The following is a 24,253-nucleotide window of genomic DNA, read 5'->3' on the forward strand; positions in this document are numbered from 1 at the left end:
CCGCCGTGGCCATGGAGCACTTGAAAAGCAGCTAGTCTGAATTGAAACAGGCTGTCAGTGCAAAATATACACCACATTTCAAAGACTTTATATGAAAACAAGAATGTAAAATATCTCACTAATAATTTTTATGCTAATTCTGTTACAGTAACAATATTTCAGTCATACTAGGTTAAATGCATTTTACCTGTTTTTTCCCTCTTTGTAATTTGGCCACTGGAATAATTTAAATTTACATATATGGCTTGCATTTGTGGTTCAAGTTATATTTCTACTGGACAGCACTGGTCTTATGCGAGCTGATTTGAAACACAATGATTTACCAATTCAGCATTTATTAGCCTCTGTTTAAGAGATACTTGGTCCCTGGCCTTGAGGACTTCAGACAGGATGGAGAAGGGGACAGATATATCAACATGGAACTGAAAGTCACTGGGATAAATATTTGAGTTGGTCTGTGTTTCAGAGCTCTAGGGGCCTGAGAAGAAATCTGGACAGGCTTCCCGGAAGAGGTGACTTTGGTGTTAAGCATTATAGGATGAGTAGGCATTCACAAGATGAGTAAGAAGAGGGGTACTCTAAGCTCAGGGAATTATATACATGCAAAAGCCAAAAGGTTGACGAGTGCACAGGATGTTAGAAGGGAAACAGGAAGTTCATTCTGGCACAAACATGGCTTGTTCAAAGAAAGGGATGAGGATGGAGCTGGACAGTGTAGAGCCTTAAATGCGAGTAAAGTTTAAATCTGAGGGAGGGGAAAGGCTTTAGGCAGGAGGTGGCTGGTCCAATGTGAGTGAGCTCACCCACCCATGCTCCTCAAAAGCATGCAGAGGAACGGACCAGACCTTGTTTGAATGTGAAAAATAAACTCTTTATTTCAGTGCTCATTCCTTATGGCTCAAAAGCATATCTACTGTTTGCTTGGAACCCCAAAGTGTTTATAAAACCATAGAGAAATTGAGCAATATTTATATAGAACATATACATGTCGGCTCATTTTGTGCTTCATCCTGTGCAAAGCAGATAGATCTAAGTGCATCAGCGTGACTCTCCCCAAGGCCCCTTCTGGGATTCTGGGGGCCCGGGAGGCTGTGACCCCACTCCAGATACAGAACTCTCCCCGCTTCCCTCTTCCAGGCTGAGGGAAGCCCAGGCACATGGAGACAGAGAGGGTTAAAGCCAGAGAAGGCAACTCGTGGGATCCCCGCGCTTGGTTGGGGCAAGGGCTGTGTTCCAGGGCCCTGGCTCCTCGAAGAGGACGTGGCTGAGATGCAGCCTTGTTGGTGGGTGACCAGCACAAGCAGCTAAGGCTCTTGTGACGTCTAGGCATTGCGGTGGGCAGGCTCATGGGTAGGACAGGGGCCCCCGGGGCTCTTTTCTCCTGAATGGGGCTCTGAAGGAAGGTGCCTGGGCACAGGTGAGGGACTCAGACAGGGTTGGGGCAGGAGGGTGCTCATGTCATAGTTTCGCACTCAGAATCCGTGGGCCTGTGACCCAAGGCTCTGTGAAGCCAGTGAGTAGGACTCCCTGTCACTGGCAAGGCTGGGCCACATAAGGCACTGGAAGTGCAGGGCTGAGAGGGCCTTGGGGATGCGCTTGTTCAAGCACTCCTGTGACCAACGAAGAGACCGAGGCCCAGTGAGGGGAAGGCAGTGGCTGGCTGGACTTGGGGCTCCAACCCAGGGCTCTGACCCCTCCGATCCCCCCCCACCTCCTCACTGGATCCTTTTCTATCAGGTCGCAAACGGCCTCTCTGACATTCTCAGCTCTGGGAGCCTTAACAGGGCAGTGGACTCAGAGTCAAAAGGCCCGGGCTCCATGCCGGCCCCTTCACATTACCCAGGCCTTGCAAATATCCAGGAGCCTACGGGTGCAGAGTGGGCCGCCTCCCTTCTTCCAGCCACAGTCTCCTCATTGGGAAAGCAGCCCATCCTCTGCAGTTTCTTGTCATGATGACATGGGCTGGTGGTCGTGTGAGCGCCAGTGAGCACAGGAAGCACCTGGCACTTAGTAGGTGCCTCACAACTAGAGGTGGGGGTGGCAGGGAGGACTATGGGGCCAGGGTTGCTGGGATGTTGTGGGGAGCATGGGTCTGGCCTGTTCCCGGGACCCTTCCCATCCGCACCTGCTCTGGTTCTGCCAAGGGGCCTTAGGGCCCGGGCACAGTCTGGGGAAGGGGTTCAGGACACTCTAGAGAGTTGCGTTCCTTGATCTGGCTACTGGGCACAATTGTTTTTTGTCTGCTCCAAGGGGCCCTGGGGTAGATCAAACAATACGGTGATTGGTCGGTTGGTTTCCAGCAGGCATCTGGGCTGGAAAGGGAGGCAGGAGGCCTGCCTCCCCAGCCCCTCTAACCTCCCGCTGCCCCAGACCCAGTCAGCCAAGATCAGGACTCCCACGGAGGAAGCACAAAACATCCCTCACAGATGAGGGGGGTGGGGAGCCAGGTTCAGGGGAACAAGATAGGAGAGAAAGACATTCCATTCCAAAGACCCCTACCAGCAGCCCACCCCTGCCCTGGGGTCTGAGGCCCAGGAAGGGGCAAATTTTGCTCATTAGCTTGGGATAGAGATTGGGGTCGATTTGGGGCCCTCAGCTGGCTGAGGTGGGGCTGGCACGGGGGCCCGTTAGGAAGGGCCGACGATGACGTTCCTGAAGCCCTTCACTGCCTTCAGCCTGTCGCTCTCGAAGTTCACCACCAGCTTGTGGCGGCCCACGTTCATGGGCAGCAGGTCCACCCTCACCTTGACTTCTTCCCCTGCCTCCACAGGGTCCGGGCTGTAGGGAGAGAGAGAAAGAACATGAGGAGAGGGGCCCTAGTCTGGTCTGGTCCTCGTGTTGGGGACAGGCCAGGATGACGTGTGACTACTGAGATCTTAGACCACAGCCTCCAGGGATGTACAGCTTAATGCTGACAAGAATAAAATGGGCCCTGCTCACCACTCTCCGCTCTCTGAGGGCCTGGGCAACCTGCCCTCCTATGTGCAGAGGAGCCAGGGTGTGTGTATCTGGGTGTGCGTGTGTGTGTATAAGTGGATGGTGTGCTTGGGGGTAAGAGTGTGGATGCTCACGGGATCACATGCATGACCTTGAACTGTACCTCCGTGATCTGTATTTTTTACTGTATGTAAATTGCATTACAACGACAAAATGAAAAATAAGAAATGTGTATGTGTATATAAACATGTACCCATGAGGGAACATCACATGGGCACGCAGGGAGACATTCAGTTGTGGACACCTGTGTGTTTGTGAAGACCTGTGTATCCGGTGCTTGGTGATTAAAAGTGTAACTGTTCGGGTTTGTGAAGACGTGTGCACAGAATGCAGCTAACGTGCGGGTATTTGGGAATAGACTCGGGGGATATTAGGCAGATGTGTGGGTGGGTGGGTGAGCGATGAGAGGAGGGGGTTACAGACACGGATTTGGGGCCTGAGGGCACCCTACCATGCACGAGCCTCTGCCCTCTGCTCCCAGGGCCCCCATGCTGGAGGGCCCAGCACTTACATCTCCACCACCTTCTGCTCCTCGGTCAGGCCTGCCCCCTCCACAGTGAAGGCGCAGCCAGAGAGGGGCACCGTAAGCGGGTTCCGCAGCGACACCTCAGCCACCAGCTTGCGGTTCTGCTTGGGCTCTCCCAGGATCTGGAAGAGGCACAGGGCAGATGTCAGGGGCAGCACTGAAGGAGAGGGGCCCAGAGCCCCTCGAGGGCAGGCAGGGTCCCGACTGGGCCACCTCTGTCTTTGCTGCACTTTGGCCCAGTGTTTGCCGAGCTCTGCCACGATCACTCCTGCCTCATCCGGGAACACAGATAAGGATACCTGCCCAGGCCCCCTTCATGCAGTGATGCTCTATGCCACCCACGGGATGTGTTAAGTACCTCCTTTGTTCTGGAGTCTGGAGTGGAAAGAGCAAAGGATTTGGAGCCAGGCCGATCTCTTCCCTTTCCTCGCTGTGTGACCTTGGCAAAGTTACTACCCTCTCTGAGCCTCAGTTTCTTCATAGAAGAGAAATGCTTGACTGCAGGGTTCTCATGAGGATTAACTGAGCAAGTTCCCAGCAGACAGTCTGGCACACAGCACTCCCTCCTTCCCCCTCCACTCTTAACCAGGTATTTGTAACTGTTGCCTTTGGGGCTCTGGGGCTGTGGTTCTTCCAAGTGAATCACTGTGATGACCATGAAGATGGTGATTAGAATAGTTAGTTTATATTGAGCCCTTAAAATGCACTGGATATGGGTCTATGTGCTTCCTATAGATGCATATTTAATCCTTACAACACCCATTTTCCCGATGAATAAACTGAGGCACTGGGGGCAAAGTAACATGCCAGGGCCACCCACGTGTAAACCCAAGCAGTCAGACTCCAGAGTCCATGCCCTTCACTCTCCTACTGTTTCCTGACCCACCAGGGCCTCAGAGCTTGGGGCTCTAGGCTCAGGAGCTTAGGGTTTAAGAGTCCACGATTCTGAGACCCTTAAATGCCATGACCCTAGCACTCTGGGACTTTAGGATTCATTCCTAGGGGCTGTGAGTCCCAAGTTCTTTCTGCTTCATGATGCTTTTCTTTGGTGAAGCTAGGATCTGAGGAAGTCTGGAGCATCTTGAGGTTGCAGGAATACAGGTGTGTACCTGTCTGGGGGCGTGTCCTGGGATGTGGCCCTTACCCGGATCTTGATTTCTGGATTCTCCAGGTAGATGTCTCTCTCGGCCAGCAGGTAGCTGTTGGCAGCTGGCTCGATGAGAAGGCCCCGCACCTTGATGAGATTCGACTCGGTCAGGCAGTCACAGTACTTTTCGTAGAGGATGCGAAGGGGAATGCTCTTCTCTGCAGGAGGGGAGAAGGGAGAGCACTCATGATGTCTGAATCATGGCCCCCACCTCTCCGATGGCATTTCCACGAGGCACAGAGAGGGCAAGGAATGAGCTTGAGGTCACACAGCTGGGGAATGGATGGGCAGGTCCCAAGACCTTCCCTTACCTGCCCTGGCTTCAGGGCTCCCAGGGAGGAAGTGGGGAGGGGAGGCTGGAGCTCTGACGGGCCTTGGCTTTAATCCTACCCCTGCCCTTTGCTAGCCGGTGATAGCTAACAAGTCATTCCACCTGTCAGAACCTCCATTTCCCTCCATTAAGTTAGTGGAATTGTACCCATTTTACAGATGAAGAAATACTTCTGCCAGTAAGTGTTCAAATCGGGAAAGCTGGCCCTGCATGGCCACTGACTGGCTGTGTGAGCCTGGGAAGGTGACCTTCCCTCTCTGTTTCTCCTCTGTTCTCCACATCTGGCACCTGCTAGGCAGAGCTAAGGCCAGAGGTCATTTCAAAGCAAAAGTGACACAGCAATGGGGTGAGAAAGAGGCCAGTAGAGCCAACTCCTCCCAATTCAGAGAAGCACAGTGTGGATTTTAGCCCCATTTTCCTGACAAGAACACTGAAGCCCTAGGGCACCAGAGGTCAGCTTATAGGAGGCAGAGAGCAATGAAAAGGTCACAGCGCTGAGAATCCACAGGCCTGGGCCAGGCCCTGCTTGCCCACTGGGTCACAGAGAAACTTGGGCAAATCCCTTCTGCTCCTCAGGCCTCCCTGTCAAACGAGAATGTTGGAGGGATGGTCTTGGGGCTCCGTGGAGCCCAGCCAACCTCTCCTCGCCATCCCAGTGCCATGACGGGAGATGCTGGTGCCTCTTTTTTGCCACCCGTCCTCCCTCCCCCAACCAGACCAGCATTTCCCAAACTCCAGCCATTCATGGGATTTTTAGACATCGGAAAAAATCCTCACGATTTGCTCATTATTTTTCTTTCCGTCTACTCGCTGTGTACTTCTTAACCTTTTTTGCTTAGAGAACCTTTTCATCATTATTTGCAGGAAACCTGTCTCGTTTACTGTAAGTGGAGCTGATAAAAGCAAACATCAGCAAACAAAGTCAAGTTTATTCAGTGCGGGCTGCATATTCTTGTCTGCTGAGGGGCTCTGAGTTTGAGACCCACGCTGACTATGAAACAGGGAGGGTCGCAAGGGTCAGGGGTGCCTAGACCAGTTAGCGCCCGCTGAGAGGTCATCTGTAAGACCTGGGTAGACAGACACCTTCTCCGTGTGAGTCAAGGTCTAGGTCCTGGACGTGCACGCTGGTGTCCCCATCCCGCTCTCTGGAAAATGCGTGCCCAGCCTCCTAGCCATTCATTCCCAGGTTGGATCTGCCCCACCTCTGCTCAGAAGACGTGGTGGCGAGGGGAGGGGGGAGGCAAACCAAAGCTTCTGCCAAAGAGGACAAAAAGGAGTGAAAATTCCTAGGTCAGGACCTGGTGGCGCAGAGTGGAAACACTGACCAGCTCCACAGGAAAGAAGGGAAACATTGTCCTCCCGGAGCTGGAGGAGGTGGCCCCAACTGTTCACTTTTCCAAGAGGCTGAGGCCAGGATGGGGCTGGACCTTTGAGAACTGCCATCCACAGCAGGGACCTTGGCCTTCGCCTCGGGCCAGATGCTGGCCAAGAGAAGAAAACGTGTACAGTTGGTCTCACTCATTCCTTAGATGTTTCCTTAAGTAATCACAGAGATGGAGCTGGCTGCCTTCCCAGGGACCCACCTGGAGAGGGGAGGGCACAGAGAAAGCGAAAGGGTGGGGGCAGGAAGGGAGAGAGCAGGACAGCTTGGAGGCCACGGTGGTTGCGCCTGGATTCCGATCAGCTGTCCTGGGCCTGGCTTCCTGTCGACTAACACGTGGAAATTCCCCAGATCTTATCATCAAAGAATAACTGGCAACTCAGCCAAAGCGCAGGATCTCCAAGGGTGGGAGACTCTGCCTCAGGTTGACCTTGGCCTTGGAGGTCTCAATAGGACATCTGGACTAGCTCCCCTTTCCAGCCTGAGGGCAACACATAGGATCTCTGCCCTCCTCTGGCCTCTCCTGGCAGGCAGGCTGTGCCCCTCCTGGGTCTCCTCAACAGGAGGGACCCCTCTGCTGTGAACACATCCCCGGGGAGATGAGAAACGCTGGCGGGCATGACTGAAGCAAAACAAAGCTCCAAAGAGCCCCCATGCATCTGAGAGGCAAAGGGTGACTCAACCGAGGCCTGGAAGGAAGTTATTCTGGCATCCGAGGCTCAGGGCTGGAGTTCACCTTCTTATCCAGATTCCAGGAAAGACACGTCTTCCCTTTCAAGCAGTTCTGAGCATGAGAAGGAACTGACATGTGTGCATTCGCACAAAGGAGCTGGAAGGGCTCTTCAAAGATGAACCAGCCTTTGTACGAATGGGGAACCCGAGGCCTGCAATGGAGAAGAGAAGTAGCCAGAAGCCCACAGCCTCTCGGCAGAATTGCAGGAACTGGGAACTGGGTGTCCCAGCCACTCCGCACACCTGTAGGGACGGACCCCCGCCCCTGACTCTGGGCCTGGATGCAGAGGTGAGGGCCGGGGCCTCTGTGCGCCATCAAGATTAGCAGGGAATCAGGATCCACTGAGCCCAGCCCTGAGACCACTGTCTGGGGAGGCAGGTGCTCAGGAAAGGCCCACAGCGCTTCTCAGTCTCCCCACGCTTGTCTGCACTGCTGCTCAGTGAGGAGTGAAGGGCCCCACCCTATCAGTTTCACACTCTCCAGATATTTCCCGAGCACGTATCTCCTTCAGTCCTCACAGCGGCCCATCAGGGGCGTGCTATTGCCCCATTTGAGGGGTGAGATGATTCGAGGCCCAAGGCTGTATATCTAGAAGGTGGGAGAGGCCAGATTTAAAGCCAAGTCTGGCTTCCAAACATGCCTTTTAACAGCTTAAGTGTTGAGACCCCTGCCCTGGTGTCAAATGGCTCTGTCATGAGAGCTTCACCGCTGCTCAGAGACCCTGACAGAGGGCCTGTGCTGGGTGTGTGGCTCTGGGAGTGCCCATGGTGGCTGAGACAGAGGCCCAGGGTGGACTGATGTTCTATTCACATCACGCTGTCCCTGGGTTGTCTCCCAACTCCAAGACCCCTCTGCCCCCCTCACGCCTGCAGGCTCCAAACACAAAAAACAGGATCAGGCTGCTGGGGGGTAGGGACAGGAGACCAAGCTCAATGCGGCCTCACTGAGTGACCTCGGCAGCCATAACCCCTCTCAGGGCCTCTGGCTTAGTTTTAGGGAGGTAACCAGGCATGGTGACAATGCCAGCGATGAAAGGGATCAAGGACACAATGACCAGGAAGCTGGGGCGACAGAGGCTCTGCCCAGGGCTGAGGGATGAGTTAAGTACTTACACTCTTTCAGCCCCAAACAGGGAAGGGGATCTGCTCACAGGGAGGCCAGGCCAGGCGCCAGAGCCATTTAAGAGGAGGCGATCAGGGCTGGATGGAAAGCACTCTCCTCTCCCATCGCTGTTAGAGCTACACGGTCCAACAGGGCAGCTTCTGGCTACGTGCGGCTGTTCAACTTTGTTATTTAATTAAGTTAAGAAATTAGAACTTTAGTTCAGCTGTGGCACTAACCACATTTCAAGTGCTCAACAGCCACACTGGGCTAGTGGGCATCGCACCAGACAATGCAGACCCAGAACATCTTCACCATCACAGAAAGTTCTCTGGGCAGCGCTGGTCTCGAACCTCTTCTGCCTGAGCCTGAGACCCTCTATAGGAACAGGAGAGGTTCTCAAAGGGGCTCTGGGGAGAGGCTCCTGTGCTGTGAGTTGCTGGAGACAGAGAAAAGGAACTCTCTGGAAGGGGCAGCAGAGATTCTGGGAAAGCAGTCAGGGGTCACGCAAAGATGAGATGGAACAAAACAGTATAGCTGCTAAGTGTACAGATTCAAGTCTCAGTCCTGTCACTCCATGACTGCGTGGCCTTGGGAAAGTTACTTAACTTCTCTGTGATCACTCTTTTCATTTGGAAAGTGGGGGCCATAAAAGAATCCACCTCCTCCTTTTGCTATAAGAATTAACCGGTTGCTGTTCATAAAGTACTGAGGACAGGGCCTGACCCAGAGTGAGGGGGATGGACTGCACACGTTCAGTGCTCAGGGCACTCCCTTGCACGTCGTCAGTGTGGTCAACAGCTGCCCCAGGAACACAGGGCCTTACCGGAGAAGGGCTCCAGGGAAAAGTTGAGCAGGTCTTTGGTGCCACACTCGGGGCCCAGGATCCCGTTGTAGCTGACAGTGCGGGCACAGAGCAGGAGGCGGCCCGTGTGCTCCTCGGCGGTGTTGTTGGTGACGTGGGCAAAGACGTCAAAGTCGCTGCCCAAGTTCATGTCCTGGCCCACACGGATTCGCATGGCTACCCCCGTCTCCTCTTTATCAGCACGCTTGTTCAGGTGGTTGGCCCTGGTGAAGGCTTCCCTCTCCTCTGGGGATCCTGTGGGGACAGGGAAGAGAGCTTCAGCAGAGCCGGAAGGGGGATCAGTGAGAAGGAGACTGGGGCAAGGCAAGCTGGCTTCTCAGAGTCCTGGTGACTCAGAGCAGCACTGAAGGAGCCCCTTCTTTACATCACTGTGCCAGGAAGAGGAGAGTATTTGATTTACTTTCCATGAGCAAACTCCTATCATCCTTCAAGACCCACCCTCAAAGGACCCCTAGTCCAGGAAGCCTTCTGAATGAGTCACAATGTCTTCCGGAGTTTCACAGCTGCCTACTGCCTAACATGTTTGTCTTTTTTTTTAGCCCACCAGGTTGTTTTCTGTACATGTGCTTACACTCTGGAGCCTCTTGAGGACTAAGTCATATCCAATGCCTACAACAGTTCTTGGTGCATAGTAGGCACTACTACAATGGAGACTTCATCACCTCCAAGCATTTGCACGGGGACTACTTCTACCTGAAATCCTTTCCCTCCCGTCTCCCTGTTATGCCCTCCAGTAGGAATGGCTGTCCCTTCCTTTACCTTCCGTTTACCTCTCCCCTATGCTCCTTTTATTTTTTTTCTCCAGTGTTGTTGGGTACACAGCTATTTTTTTCTATCAAACCATCAGCTCTCAGCCTTTCAGGGAAAGCACCTTTTCCTTCTGTTTTATCCCTTCCATCTAGAGTATGACCACTTAATACCCAACCCCAGTCAGCCCTGGAAAGTCAGTGGGGGTCAGATGAGGCAGGGGCTCTGGTTTCTTAGTCCCTTCTCTGAATCCCACTGTGCCTGGCACATAGTAGATGCTTAGAAAATAACTGTCATCTTGAATTGGCCATTGGATGTGCTAAAATCCAATTTTTAAAATAAACCACGTCCTTTTCCCCCTACTGATTTAACCCTAGTAGCAGAAAGAAGCTTCATCTTTATGTCTGATTGAGCCCATCTTAGTATAAGTTTCTTTTGGCCCATTTCTCTTTAATTTAAACCTTCCCCATCTATCTTCATGCCCGTTTCCCCAGCTGTACGTGAAATACTGCAATAATAAACGCTACAGGGTTCCAGGAACCTCTCTTCCATGGCCCTCCTGAACTTTCAAGCCTCTCCACCACAAACACATCACAATAAAAAAGCACAGATGTGCCCATCTATCGCTGTAGCCCCCACTACTGATAAGTTCTGTTAACAAACAACATGGACATCATAATTCTTCTGTCGAGACGCATGCCCCTCATATGTAACAGCCGTCCCTTTTGGTTTTACTAAGAGTCAAACCCACCAAGAAAGTGAGGCTTAAAAACCAAACGGAATCCTTTTGTGGAATACAGAATTCTTTTCCTAAATGAATCATCCTTCACCACTGTCCTCACGGTATGTTTATCAAGTTTGCACTTGGTTTCCAAAGAATTCCTTAAAATGGAGCGTGATCTACAGGTCGCTGTTGTATGCAGGCTGCGAGATAAAACACACACGTGCCCACAAGCACGTACACACAAGCCCGAGGGGCTGGTGAAATAGGCTGCTTATCTGCAAGGCAGAGCTGATGGGCGGCTCTGAGCCTGCAGGCACCTACCCTCTGGGTACTTGTAGGTGTGGGTGATGTCCTCCCTGTCATCTCTGCCCACACTCTTCGTGCTGATCTTCAGCCCCACGACCAGAGAGTGGTTGATGGACTTGTGCACAGACCCATCATCCTGCCGGATCCAGTCTATCACGTCAGCGTTGACCTCGGCAAAGACGAAAGGGGCGTCGTATTTGGTGCTCAGGTCGCCCTCCTTGATGGCACGAACGGGAACAGGGCCGCAGCAGTATGTCCCTGGTTGGGGGAGGAGGAAGGAGAGATGGGCCTGGGCTTTAAGGAGGGTGACACCCTCCAAAACCTTCCACAGTTCAACCACACGTAGCGGGAAACCTCAAGATCGAATTCAGCCCTTCGACTCAGGTACTCCATTTCTAAGAAGGCGGCATAGGGCAAGAATTAAGAATGCGGACTCTGGAACGCAGCTTCTGGGGTTCAAAGCTGAGCCCAGCCTCTTATGAGCTGTGTGACCTCGGGGAGGCTACTTCACTTCTCTAAGTCCTAGCTTCACATGGGGATATTCGTATCCACCTAATAGAGGATTCACAAAATGCTATCTGTTTGATAGATAAAAAAGTTATCCCAAGGCACTTAAGGAAATGAGGGCGCCAAGCATTCGCAATACTTTGCAAGGGCGTGTGTCTGTCTGGTTTCCTGCCCAGACTGAGTAGCAGTCAGTGCCCAACACATCGTCAGGGAGTTGTGCGCTGACTGCAGGAACAGGAGAGCTAGATGTTTATCTTGGTGTGGTTTATGACTGCCTCAAACTGGTCACAGATTTAAATGTTGAGGACTAGCCACTCGGTAGCTCTATTACGGTGCATCCATTTGATGGAATGAGGTAACATTAAATTAAAGTGCAAATCACAGAAAAGTATCTGATAAAGACATGCTCGTACTGTATGGAGGAGTGACAGGGCCAGAATAAAAGGCCACGTGCGGCCAGAGTTCCAAGCCCGGGGTCCATGGACCGCCCCCGCCCAGGACGCAGGAAATAGAATTCAAGAGTTCATGAACTCGGATGAGAAAAAAAATGACATCTTTATTTTCACTATATTTTGATAACACTTCCTTTGATTGTGAAAGCAGACCACAAACCACAGTCTTAGGTGCCCTGCTGACTTGTCACTCATAAGAACCACAGATATTTTCGTATCACTCCATAGTGTCACAGATAACCGGAAATAAATAAATAAATAACTGTCCATCTCTACCAGCAAACGAGGGGACTTGTTGACTCCACGACTAGATCTTGTTCTATAAAACATATATTATTATATCACAAAGTGATTTTTAAAAAGTTCTAATAACAAGATCTCAACATCATTGGAGCCTAGCTATTATATTCTGTGTATTTAAACTATTATTCTGAGAAAGGATTCATTTGAAATTATTGGAAGCTGTGTGTGAGCATTAATGATACGGACGAGGACAAAGATGTTTGATTTTGGTCTTTGTGCTTCTCTGTATTTTCTGCTGTGTGTGAATTATTTTTCAAATCATCAAAGAGGTGCATTATAAAATATCAGTGAGGTCCACCTGGCACTCGTGTGGACCAGTCGATAGCCTTTGGGTTAGAATCCCAGCTCTGCCCCTTCTCCAGCCGAGGGACCCTGGGTGAGCCTCCGTTTCCTCCTCTGGGTAACGGGGCCACGCCCACCACCCACCTTCGCTCTTCTCCTGGGGCGTGGGGTCGAGGGCCTGCCATCCTTCATACCCCGGCTGCAGGTCTGGCCTGTCCATCCACGACTCCACCCAGCAGTGGAAGTTCCTGTCGGGAATATGAAGCAGAACACGGGTAAGGACCCACACTCAGACTTCCACTGTCACCTCCTACAGCCAGTCCGCCCACACTTGCCATGTCCTAAGCTGAGCCCAGCATGTCCCTCGACACCCCTCTTCCCACTTCCATCCTCTTTGCTCCTCCTATACAGGGAGTTGTCCTCAACTGCTCTCCCCACCTCCCTTCCTCTCTCAGTGGCTCTCAAGTCCAGCTGACCTGACCTCTTAATTTTCTTGACTGTTCCGTCTTTTCCAGCCCACAGGTTCTGTCTGGATTTGGGCCCCATCATCATCCACCTGGACCACACCCCAGCCCCCTGCTTCCAATCTGTTCCCACCAGATCTCCTGCTCCACAGTTGTCAGCATGCCCCTCTCCAGTCGGAAGCCTTTAGAATTAAGCCCAGTGTCCCAGGTTGGCTGTCCAGACTCCGGACAAGGTGCTCTCCCTGACACCCTTTTCAGCACCGTGCCTTGACCTCCCTTCTTCTTAGCCTCCGTTCATGCTCTTCCTATCCCGGTGAGCCTTCCCAGGCACTGTTTCCTTTGGTCTAAACACTGTTCAACTTTGAAACCCAATTCAAATGTGGCCTCCTCTGAGAAATCAACCCACGTGTCCTCTGCAGGGAACCCTCCCCAGGGCCCCGCCTCACCAGATCATCTCGCTCTTGTCACTCTCGATCTCCCCGAACTCATTGCGGAAGTACTCGATGAGCAGGTTGCTGTTCTGGTCATGGGCCGAGTTATAGTTGGTCACGACGCGAGTCGGGATGCCGAGGCACCGGAGCACTGGGGGCGGTGGGGGAACATGATGCAGAGAGCTTAGGGGACTGGCTGAGGCCCTAGAGATATCTGTCCTGCTTGGGTCTCCACGTGCCCATCTGTACCAAAGGGAGCACTGCACCCATTGTCCAGGTGGTGTGCCCATCCCCTTGCCCAGACAATGGCGTCCACCTCTCTAGCTGCCCCATGTCCACTCTTTCCCCTTCACATTACAGTGAACAGAAGAAGACTCTCAAATGCAAATCTGACATTAACACCCCTCTGCAACGGCTCCCCATGGCCCTCGAAGTCAAGGCCAGACCTCCACTGTGCCCCTTGACCCTGCGAGGTCTGTCCCCTAACCACCTCCTGCACACTTTGCTCCAGCCACACTGGCTTCACTGCTCCTCCAGCACGCCATGCTCCCACCTGCCCCAGGACATTGGCACATGCTGGTCCCACAGCCGTGAAGCCAGGTTTAGATTATTCCATCATTTGCATTCATAGCAAGACTGAGGATTCATCTTCATTCTCAATGGATGGGTATGTGAGAGATTCTTTAATTAGTCCTCTGAGGGCAGCAAGGGCTCTGTCTTATTTTTAAATCCCCAGAGCCCAGCACAGGCCTGGCACAGACGATTTTGTCAAATGGGGTGAAGGAGTGAGTGAAGTAGAAAGAGAAGAAGGAAGAAAGGAAGAGAAGGAGGAAGGGAAGAAGTGAAGAAATGACAGATTCAGAGGGAGAAGTAAACAGCAGAGCTGGCAGAAGAGGAAACAAGTCAGGACACCTTCTGTTCCAGCCCCAGCTGCTTCCGGCTGGGGCCAGTCCCTTCACTTCTCTGGGCCTTGTTTCCACCTCCTTAGCACGGGGACGGCACAGGTGCAGGGTCCTCGGGTGTGCTGGGACTCCATTGTGAACAAGGAGGACCTGCACTCGTGCTGCAGCCCAGTTTACAGAGAGGCCACACTCACTGGGAAAGGGACCGGTGTTGCAGTGACAAGTGACAAAGAGGCAGGATGTCAAGTGGCATCTGCAGCCACAGAGGAGGGAGGAAGAGCCCGGGCAAATCCTGTCCGAATGGCGGTGCTGGGTGCTCCTGACAGAGGGGATGTCACTTTTTTGTGTGTACTGTAAAAGTAACACATTCTCAGGGTAAGACAGAGGAAGTAAAACCAAAAAAAAGAAAAAAAAAAGAAAAAAGTGAAACAGAAAGCCCTACTAACTGTAACCTGCAAGAATCGTTTTTACTTTCAGTTTTGACTGAAGTTGAGTCTCAGAGATGAGGGAGGGGCAGGGACGTGCCCTTTGCCCCGTGCCCGCCATCAACCAGGGAAGGGCTTCCCGGATGGCCCTGGATTCTGGTCAAGAAATGTGAGGACCAGATGAAGAAACAGCTGTGACCCTCCACCTCCTGCCTGGTGTTCCAGTGCCCTTTGGCCTGGGTAGGGGTCAGATGCTCTGCTGCCCTTGGGAGAGGCTGGTGTCCCAATCCCAGACCCCATCCCACCGTCCCACCACGTGACAGGCTTCGGAGTAGACACCTGAGGGTTGCCCGCTGTGCAAGAAGCAAGGCTGCACTCCCGTCCCAGGAATGGTGTCCCAGGAGGCCTCATTATCACCGTCCAAGGTCAGGAGGCTGCACCAGATCGGGCCTACCTGGTTCCGAGCCTGGCTGTGCCACACACCAGCTGTGTGACCTTGGGCAAGCCACTTCCCTCTCTGAGCCTCCATTTCCTCCTCCAAGAGGCACTAATAATAGCAGCTTGTCGGGATGTTGTGATGATTCAGAAGGCGGTGGGTGCGGGCAGTCTGGCAGAACAGCAAAGTATGTCACCATGCCCGTCACTGCCAATGTCCATCCAGTCACTGTCGACTGACTCGTAGACACAGAGAAAATACCCCGGGATCCAGCTGAAGAATCCCAGCTGCCCTCAGAATCCCACAAACCCAGCCTACCCTGAACCAGAGACCGTGCTAAGTGACATCACCCCGGGTCCCCAGGGCTCCCTGTGACTCCAGTCAGTCTCCACTGTCTCCATGTTACAGGTGACAAAACTGAGGCTTGGAGACACCAGCTCTGTTGCCCAAGTTCACCCAGGGGCTAGAAGCAGAACTGGGATTCAGACCAGGCAGTTTAGCTCGAGTCCCTGGGCCAATCCACCACTTAGCTCCCTGCAGAAACCCCGTGGCCATCGGGGTCTGACGCCTCCTTAATTGACCAAGTTTTTTCCCTGGCTGTGTTACACATCAGGCCTGGGAGAAGGCTGCAGGGACTGGACTCAGCCCCGGGCCTGGAGGGAGGACAACTGAGGGCAGCTTCTGCAGCTAAACCTTCAGACGGTCACAGCCCAGGGTGAAGAAGGCATCTGCAAGCGAGCCTGGGGCCATGGGCGGTGAGGTTTCTCCAGAAAACCCACGGGGCTTTAGGCCCATCAGAGGGAAGGGTCTGAGGTGAGGCAGTTTCTATAAGAAAGGGGAATTCAGAGGTCACAGGGAGAGCAGAGAAAGCCCAGCTGGGAACCTCGGCCAGGCTGCCCCCACCCCCAGACTGCTGGTGTGGAGCACAGGTCGACAGGCTCCCTGGGACCCTGCTCTGGGCCTGAGCGCTGGTCTTGGAGTCAAAAAAGCTGGGAACCCAAGATCAGCCTCTTAGATTTCCTGAGCTGAGGGATAATAAGAATAACAATAATAGTAGTAACAGTAATAATAGTTAAGTGGCAGCACTATATATTTGCTGCTACGCACCTGAAGCATTTTAAGCACTTCACACATGGTAACTCACAACCATCCCAGGATAAAGGCACTGTCATCATGCCCATTTTACATATAACAGCACTGAGGCTCAGAAGAGTTAAGTAACTTCCTCAAAAACACACAGCTAAGACACAGTGGTAAGAAACAGAGCTGGAATTTGAATTCAGGCCTTGATTCCAAATTCTATGCTTTTAACTAGTGTATGATACTAGCCTGTTCTCATAAGGGAATTCTCTTCAATGTCTTCTAGGCTCAGATATTCAAGGTTTTTTAAGGAAACCTTGTTTGTATTTTACTTTTTTGGTTAAAATAGCTTTAGCTTTCCTCCTTTACATTTCAGAAAGCGCCTTCTCTTTCTTGACATCAATAGATGATATTACTGTTATTATCAAGTTATGAACAGCTAATGTTTCCTGAGAGCTAGCTGGGGCCAAGTTCTGTGTTGAGCGGCTTTATGTCATCACCCTAGGAGGCAGGTCATGTTGTTGTCCCCACTTTACAGATGAGGAAACTGAGGTTCAGAGAGAAGTCATTTGCACAGGGTCACAGAGCAAGTGAGCGTAACTGGGGATTTTAAATCTAGGCCTGCCTGGCTCTAAAGCCCATATTCTCAACCCTAAGCCTGTGCTGCCTCCCAACATCCCTGGATCCGAACAACCACCTGGTGGGCGGAGGAGGGGAGTTGTTGGGAAAAGGACCAGAGAAGGGCAGCCACCGACTCCAGGCCACACAGTACACGGGTGGCATTGAACTGGAGTCTTCCAATTCCCACTCCAGTACTCTCTGGGCCCCACTCCCGGGGCTCCCGGGGCAGGCTCCAGACCTTCCCACAGCCCAGCACACAGCTCACCGGTACAGGCCACAGCAGCGAAAACCCAGCACTGGCCATACTTGACACGCTGGCAGCCGTAGTTCTTCCAGCGCCGCAGGATGTCCACGCTGCCAATCCAGAACATGGGGCTGACGCCGTCCCCATAGTTGTTGTCCCAGCGTCCTAGCAGCACACCCTGGTCATCGTTGCAGTTGACCTGCAACCAGTGGGGCATCAGAGTGACCGAGCCTGGGGAGAGGGTGATGACTGGGCTAGGGTGAGTGAGAGTTCAGTGTGTGGTGAAAGGCAGGGAATGGCGTTCCAGGATGAGGGAACAGCAGGTGCAAAGATACCAAGGTGTGGCAGACTGGGATGTTGGAGATGGCTGGGGCTGGAGGCTGGGGTGCAGGAAGGAGAAACCTGAAGGAGGAGGTGGAGAGGGGTCAAGGTTGCGAAGGAGATTATGCTGGGGATGTGGATTTGTCCCAGGGTGGCAGGCGAGTGACATGGCATGATCTGTTTTACAAAGACCCATCCAGATTGTGTCATTCCCCCTATACACCCATAACCTGGAGAACACAATGCAGCCTCAAGAACCATGGCCCAGGAGACCTGCACAGTCTGGCCCCAGCCCCCTCCACAGCCCACCCCTCCCGCTAGCGCTTTTCTTCAGCCACACCAGCGTCCCTTCTGCTCCTCCAGCTTGCAAAAGTCATCCCTCCTGAGAGAGCCTTTGCGCAGGCTGTCCCCTCTGCCTGAGACACTCCTCTCCTCCCAGTTACTACATCAACTCATGAATCATCACTTAGGGAGGTCCCTCAGCCCCACGCTGGGGTTAGTCCTGTAGGAGACACTCATATGCCTGGTTCCTTCAGCGCGTCCATCATGACCTATGACTGTGCGCTCCCATGATATGGTGGTTAATGTCTGTTTCCTCCCACACTTCCACTAGAACAGAAGCTCTAGGAAGTTGGAGACCATTCATGTCTTACACCTGCTTTTCCCTCAGGCCTAGCCCATGGGTACACTTGATAAATACTTGCTGGATGAGTGAGTGAGTGAATGAATGGATGAATGAATGAACTGCTTTGAGGGACCACATGGCATTACTCTCATTTGTGTAAATCTTGTCTTTCCAAATATAAGCTCTCGTAGCTGAGACTAGCCCAGCTCCTAGGTCCCCTCATCGTACCCAGAACGGGGCCTGACCCCCATCATCATAGGAAGGGAGGGACCCTGGGGTGGGCCTTCCACTCACTCACCATGCCGCTCACCACCCGGCCCACGTAGACTGGGCTGCTGCGGCGGGAGCAGTCACGGCCGGCGTCCTTCAGGAACTTGGGGTTGATGTCCAGGAGCATCAGGCAGATGTCCAGGATCCCGTCTTCAAACTGTGTCAGAGGAAACAAGAGGAGGATGAGGGAGATGAGATGTCACCTCCTCCAGGAAGGCTACCTTGAAGTCCAGCAGCTGTGGGACCTCTCTGTTCTGCCTTACACACCAGACTTGGGGGCTCGGGCTGGGTCTGTCACTTCTCTGGGGTGCCAGCTTCACTGGGCCTGGGAAAGGGTGGGATGGGACAATGACAGTGTGAGAGAAAATGGGGGAGGGTGTGCCTGCATCCAGGCTGCGGGCCTGGGAATTTGTAGTGGAGACCACAGAGTGAAAGCTCAACATCCCTGGGGTGTCCCTCTAGAGGCTCAGGGTCACCTCAAGCCATGCCACTGCCCCTTCCCTCTCTGCTCAGCCAAACCTCCACTTCCCTAAAGCCTGACTCATCCTGCAGAGCTGGTAAGTGTCCCTCTTCCCCTCACCCCACCCACACACACTGCTCAGATTGGAACCCAAGTAGATTATAAAGATACAAATCTAATCTTATCACTCCTGTTTCCACTGCACCCAGAGTAACCTCCAGATGTCTCCCTGTGGCCTGCAGGGCCATTGTGATCCGTGTCCCATCCCCAATTTGACCTCATCTCTCACCACTCTCACTCATACTCATCCTGCCCCAGGCTCATGGCCTCAGAGCCTTTGCACTTGCTATTTCCTTTGCTTAGAATGCTCTTCCTGCCTCTCCCTGTATGACTCACACCTTCTCAACCTTGCAACTCAGAAGTTATCTTTATCAAAATCCGTCCTTGTCACCTTCCATTGGGCCACCCATCTGTCGTGTTCAAAGGCTCTCCTGTCTGCCCCCTGCTCCCCATCTCTGTGGTCTTGTCCCAAACCAGGCCTTGTCTCCATGCTGCAGAACAGCCCTCCCTGGCTTGAACCATTTTGTGGCTCCCTATTGCCATCAGCCTGACATTCAGGGCTGTTCACAACCTGAACACTGCTGACTTCTCCCGCTGTCATCTCCTGGGGCCCCTTCTCCTATAAAGTGCTCCCCAAGCTACAACATACTTCTTAGGTACAACGTATACTTTCCCACCTCTGAGCTTCTGTTCACGCAGTTCCCTTTGCCTAGAATACTGTGCACCCATCTTCAAAGCCCAGATGCCTATTTCAGGACCTGCCCTGATGCCCACAGGCAGTCATTCCCCTCCTTCCTTTAGGTCTTATTATCTTGGGTCATGATGACTTCCAGAAGCTTTGCAAAGCCATGTCCCAAGGCTGTGCAGAGACTGGACACAGATCAGGAACTCAGGAAATGAAAGGGAGACTCTTTCCTCAGAAAGGTTTTATTCTGTTTCTCAGGGGAGAATCCAGAGCCCTGAGGAACATGAGCCAATTCCTTCTTGATATATTGCAGTCATGTCACCATTTCATTTACAGCCCACAGCTGGCTCCAGGGTTTTGGCAATTATTTGGGGGAAGATATTTTTGCAATGATTATACCCACTATTCAGAAGAGGAAACTGAGGCCAGAGCCCCAGCTCTTAGGGAGGACTTTCCTGTGGTCCCAGGGCAGGATTCCTTAGTCCTGAACATGGACCCTGATCCGGGGGCTGCTGGGAAATGTCCCAAGGAGAACCCAACCCCCAGGAGGCCAATACCCACTAAAACACCCGGAGGTTGAGAGGCCAAGGGTGTGATGGTTCTTGCTTCATGAGTTTTCTCAGCAATATCTCAAGAATTTTTATGGGATGCTGGATAGTAGAGGAAATAAAAGCACTGGTTTAGAGACCCAGTTCAGGCTGGCCTGCTGGACAAGGAGGAACCATGTGGAACAGAGATGAGCCGTCCAGCTGAGATCAGCCAAGCCCAGCCTAGACAGCCATGTCCTGGCTGCCCCACAGATTTAGGAGAAATAATAAATGATTTTTTTTAAGCCTCCACAGTTTGGGTTTGTTTGTTAGTCAGCAGTAGCTAGCTGATACACCAGACCAGGGATTCTCAAATTATGGACACTGGATCAGTAGCATCAGCATCAGTTGAGACCTTGTTAAAAACATAAATTCTCAGCCCACACCCAGACCTACTTCAGATTTAGATCAGAAACTAGGGGCTGGACCCAGTGACCTGTCTTTTAACACTTTTCCAGTGATTCTGATGTATATTTAAGTTTGAAACCACTGATCTAGATAATGTTTTAAAGCCCCTCTCAGCACATGCCTAGCACACAGTAAGCATTCTCCAAGTGCTGCCTATGATTTTGATATATGGCCTTGAATGTTCCCATTCTCCCTCTTAGAGTACCTGCCAGCCCCACAAATCTCAAAGGCTCTCCTGATTCCTTCCCACCCTGAATCGAGAGCTGATGCTCCCATGGTGGGTAGGGCCACCCTTTGCTGTGTGACTTCAGGCCTGGACTGGGCCCTCTCTTAGCCTCCAGCCATTTTGGGGCCCTTGAATCCTTGACAGCATGGGATGGGTGACTCTGCTCACACTTTTGACTTTGACTGCGTCAGACTCAGGGCCCAGTACGCAGTGGGCCCGAGAGGGTTGGAGGGGCAGGGCGTGGCCCTACCTGCCCAAAATTCCAAGGTATGTTCTTGATGAACTTGGCTGAGCCCTGGTAGATGAAGCCCTGCTGGGTAAGGACGTACTCCCGCCGCTCCTCTTCCGAGTCCAGGTACACAGCGTCCGCTGCAGGTGGAAAGGAAAGGGCCTCAGCTCTGGGTCTGGCGAGGGGCCAGCTCCCCAGGGCCAGGCCGGCTTCTCAGTAGCCTTTCTCTCTTTTAATCAGAAATACTAATCATTAATTAATAATCCTTTGTCAATGAGACAAGGTGTTATTGGTTAGTGACAACAACAGCTGTCTTTTATCCCATACTTACCCCGTGTGGGACCTGTGATAAATGTATGACATACATTAACTTGTTTAATCTCCACAAAAACCCTGTGTGGGAGGGATTCTTGGAGGCCCCATTTCACAGATGGCAAAACTGAGTCTCAGGAAGATTTCACAGATGGGAAAGCTGATGCCAGAACAGGAGACAGAGGCACTCTAGGCCAGAAGTTAGGTAGCCCTGGCTCTGATTCTCTTTTGCTGTGTGACCCTGGGCAGTTCCCTTCTCCTGTCACCTGATTGTCTTCCCTGGGAGTAAAATGTGACCACAGATCTGAACAATGCTTTGCAAAGTGAAGTCCTGTGTCAGCTCAAGGAAGGAGCATGACTCAGGGTGGCGGGAAAGCTGAGAAAGGGTCAGGTGGGGTCCTGTCCAGCTTGGGGGCCAGGTTGCATCTGAAGGTGGCCTTGATGACATTCTAAGCAGAGGACCAGAGAGCGCAGAGATGAGGCTGGAAAATGCAGGGCACTTAGTCCCCTGTGACTGGTGAGGACAGAAAAGGGACTGGGGTAGTCAGGCCAGAGGGCAGGAGGTCAAAGGTCAAAGGTCAGGCTGGCCTTTCCTGTTCCACTTCACAGGGGAAGAAATTGAAGCTGGGAAGGGGAAATCTAGAGCCACATTCTGACTTTGGGGAGCCCTGGGCATTGTTGCCTCTATGGGACCCTTCCTCCATTTAAAGAAAATTAAAAATATATTTTATGACTGCGTTGGTATAATGATGATATATTAATATTACATGTTAAAATATATTCTCTAGCCTAAAAGTTCATTTTTTCTCCGTTGATTTTAAAGGAAATGAACACATTTTCATAGGTCCTTAAAAGTACAGCAGGTCCCAGGTGGTGTGCCTCCTGAAGTCAGCCCGGGGAAGCAGGTCCAGTGCCTGGTGGAGCGGGGCCCAGATGCAGAGGCCCTGGCCCCTTGGATCCCTGGGGACATCTGCAGCGACCAGCAACCCCCACTCTTACCGCTCACTTGGAGGAAGCAAATGTGAAAGGTGCCAAGTGTCTTAGGCATCCTGCCCTTCGGCTCTGAGACCGCGCAATGAAAATCAGCCTTGAGATCAATGAACTATGTGGCTGTCAATCAGCTGGCAGTGCAGGAGAAAGAATTTAAGAGAAAGAAAAGCCCTTGGTGTTTTCCTTTCGAATGGGAGTGTCAGGACATACGGAACTGTCCCCCCCGCAGCCCAGGAAGCCCAGACTATGATGTCCCTGCTCAGGTCTCTGTCAGGTAAGCGTGGAGACTTTGGGCATGAGAAGCCTCACAACTGGCTGTCGATCCTGTGCATGTTGGAGCTCAGGGACGAAGGACAGGAGGCATCCCTATCAAAGGTGGATCCGCCCTCTCCCCTCAGAGGGAGAGCCATATACCTCCCCCCCCCGCACCTCAACCCCCACTGAGCCCAACTTCCTCCCTCTGCATCACCAGCTCCCACCCTGGAACGCAGGTCCCTTTAGTCACTCTGCTGCTTGGCTCACCACCACCTCAACCCGCCAGGCAGGGAAGGGGCAGGACTAGAGGACCGGAGCGTCCCCCAGAACCTCGCTCCCCGTTCCCTGAACTCTGCAACCTTGAGGTGTTGGGGTGGGGCAGGCACACTGCCATGTTCCTGCTTCATGGTGAAGGTCACCAACTAGCTGTAAGTTCAGATTGACTAAAATCAACATGAATGTACAGCGGGTCCAGCAAGGTCCCTTCTGTCCTGAGAAACCATTCCGTGTGGCAATGGGGCCTGTGAGCAAGGGGGCTCCTCCCTGTGATGGGCCACGGGGGACCACCTCATGTCCGTGGGTGGGAGCCAAATGAATGAACGGTCCACCCGGCAAGACCCGGCCACTCCCAGCTCTTAAAAAAGATGAGCAGATGTATGCAGACTGATGTGAAAAGAACGTTAAACCGTACAGAAGAGGTAAGAAGAAGACAACCCAAGATGTCGGCTGCTGTACACCGTGGGATCCTTTGATGTTTAAGACAGACAGAGAGACCTGTAATACACCGATGTCTCATACAACATGATAAATATAATTAAAACTGCTGTATGAACGTTGTTAAGAGAGTATATCCTAAGAGTTCTCACCACAAGGAAAAAAACTTCTTTTCTATTTCTTAAATTTTGTATCTGTATGAGATGATCTAAGCTTGTAGTCATAATGATTTCATGATGTATGTAAGTCAAATCATGATGCTGTACACTTAACACTTTTGCAGGGCTGTGCGTCAATTACATCTCGATAAAACTGGAAGAAAAAGAAGCACAGCAACATCTCCAGGCACATACACTCGAATCTGCGGAGATGAGCCCCCCAAAGACGGCAAATAATGGTGATGCCCAAGGAGGAAAGCCAAAGAGGGCTGTGTCTCTGCAGAACTTGAAGATTTTATAAAGAAGATGTTCTCACGTCTTGCTGTTATAATGAGAAATAGAAGCCAAAGTGTGTAAGAGAGATAATTTAAAAAAATCTTCCTATTCAAATATGACATAAAATGTCCCAAAATGGAGAAGAGAATAAATAAATAAAGCATTGGCCCAGGAGGAAACTAGTTGTCCGATGCTGGAGTGGCCAGAATTTCTGCTCTGGGCCTAGGCTTTGAGGAGCAACACCCATTCCCAGACTGGGCCTGCCCACATGGCCTCTCTCTCTGCCTTGCTGCGTAGGCAGAGAGATCCCACTGGCTTGTGAGTCAGATGGGGAAACTGAGGCCAGGGAAGGGGTGTGGCAGCCCCCGCCTCCTCCCTCCTGCTCCAGACACACTCAGCTCTTTCTTAACCCTCTAGTTTTGTCCCGCACGGTCCACTTGCTTCTTGAAGGAGCTGCCAAAAGTCATTTATCTCTGAGCCTGTTTCCTGCCTGTAAAACTAGGATGCCGACCCCCACCAACCCCGGGAACTGCTGAGAGGAATCATGGAGAGCATGTATAAGGAGGCACTAAGGGGACCCAGCTGCTCCTGCCCACCTCCCCTGGCTACCCACCGCACCACCTCCCTCAGTTTCCCTTCCCCGAGCCAGCCTGGTGAACTTAGAATAGAGCC

General features: G+C 52.2%; 1 protein-coding gene across 1 annotated transcript in view; it reads right to left on the bottom strand.

The window, feature by feature from the left end:
- Window positions 1-318: 318 nt before the first annotated feature.
- Window positions 319-24,253, bottom strand: part of TGM2 (transglutaminase 2) — a 32,927-nt gene continuing 8,992 nt past the window's right edge. Inside the window, exons 4-13 of the mRNA XM_006202552.4 lie at window positions 20,898-21,016; window positions 18,250-18,378; window positions 17,027-17,204; window positions 13,313-13,448; window positions 12,547-12,650; window positions 10,874-11,116; window positions 9,043-9,315; window positions 4,668-4,828; window positions 3,509-3,645; window positions 319-2,778 (exon numbers count right to left, since the gene is read on the bottom strand). Of these exons, the coding sequence (XP_006202614.1) occupies window positions 2,628-2,778; window positions 3,509-3,645; window positions 4,668-4,828; window positions 9,043-9,315; window positions 10,874-11,116; window positions 12,547-12,650; window positions 13,313-13,448; window positions 17,027-17,204; window positions 18,250-18,378; window positions 20,898-21,016 (1,631 nt within the window). The 3' untranslated portion in view covers window positions 319-2,627. The remainder of the gene's footprint in view (window positions 2,779-3,508; window positions 3,646-4,667; window positions 4,829-9,042; window positions 9,316-10,873; window positions 11,117-12,546; window positions 12,651-13,312; window positions 13,449-17,026; window positions 17,205-18,249; window positions 18,379-20,897; window positions 21,017-24,253) is intronic.

Source organism: Vicugna pacos, chromosome 19 (assembly GCF_048564905.1).
Source record: "Vicugna pacos chromosome 19, VicPac4, whole genome shotgun sequence".
Lineage (NCBI taxonomy): Eukaryota > Metazoa > Chordata > Mammalia > Artiodactyla > Camelidae > Vicugna > Vicugna pacos.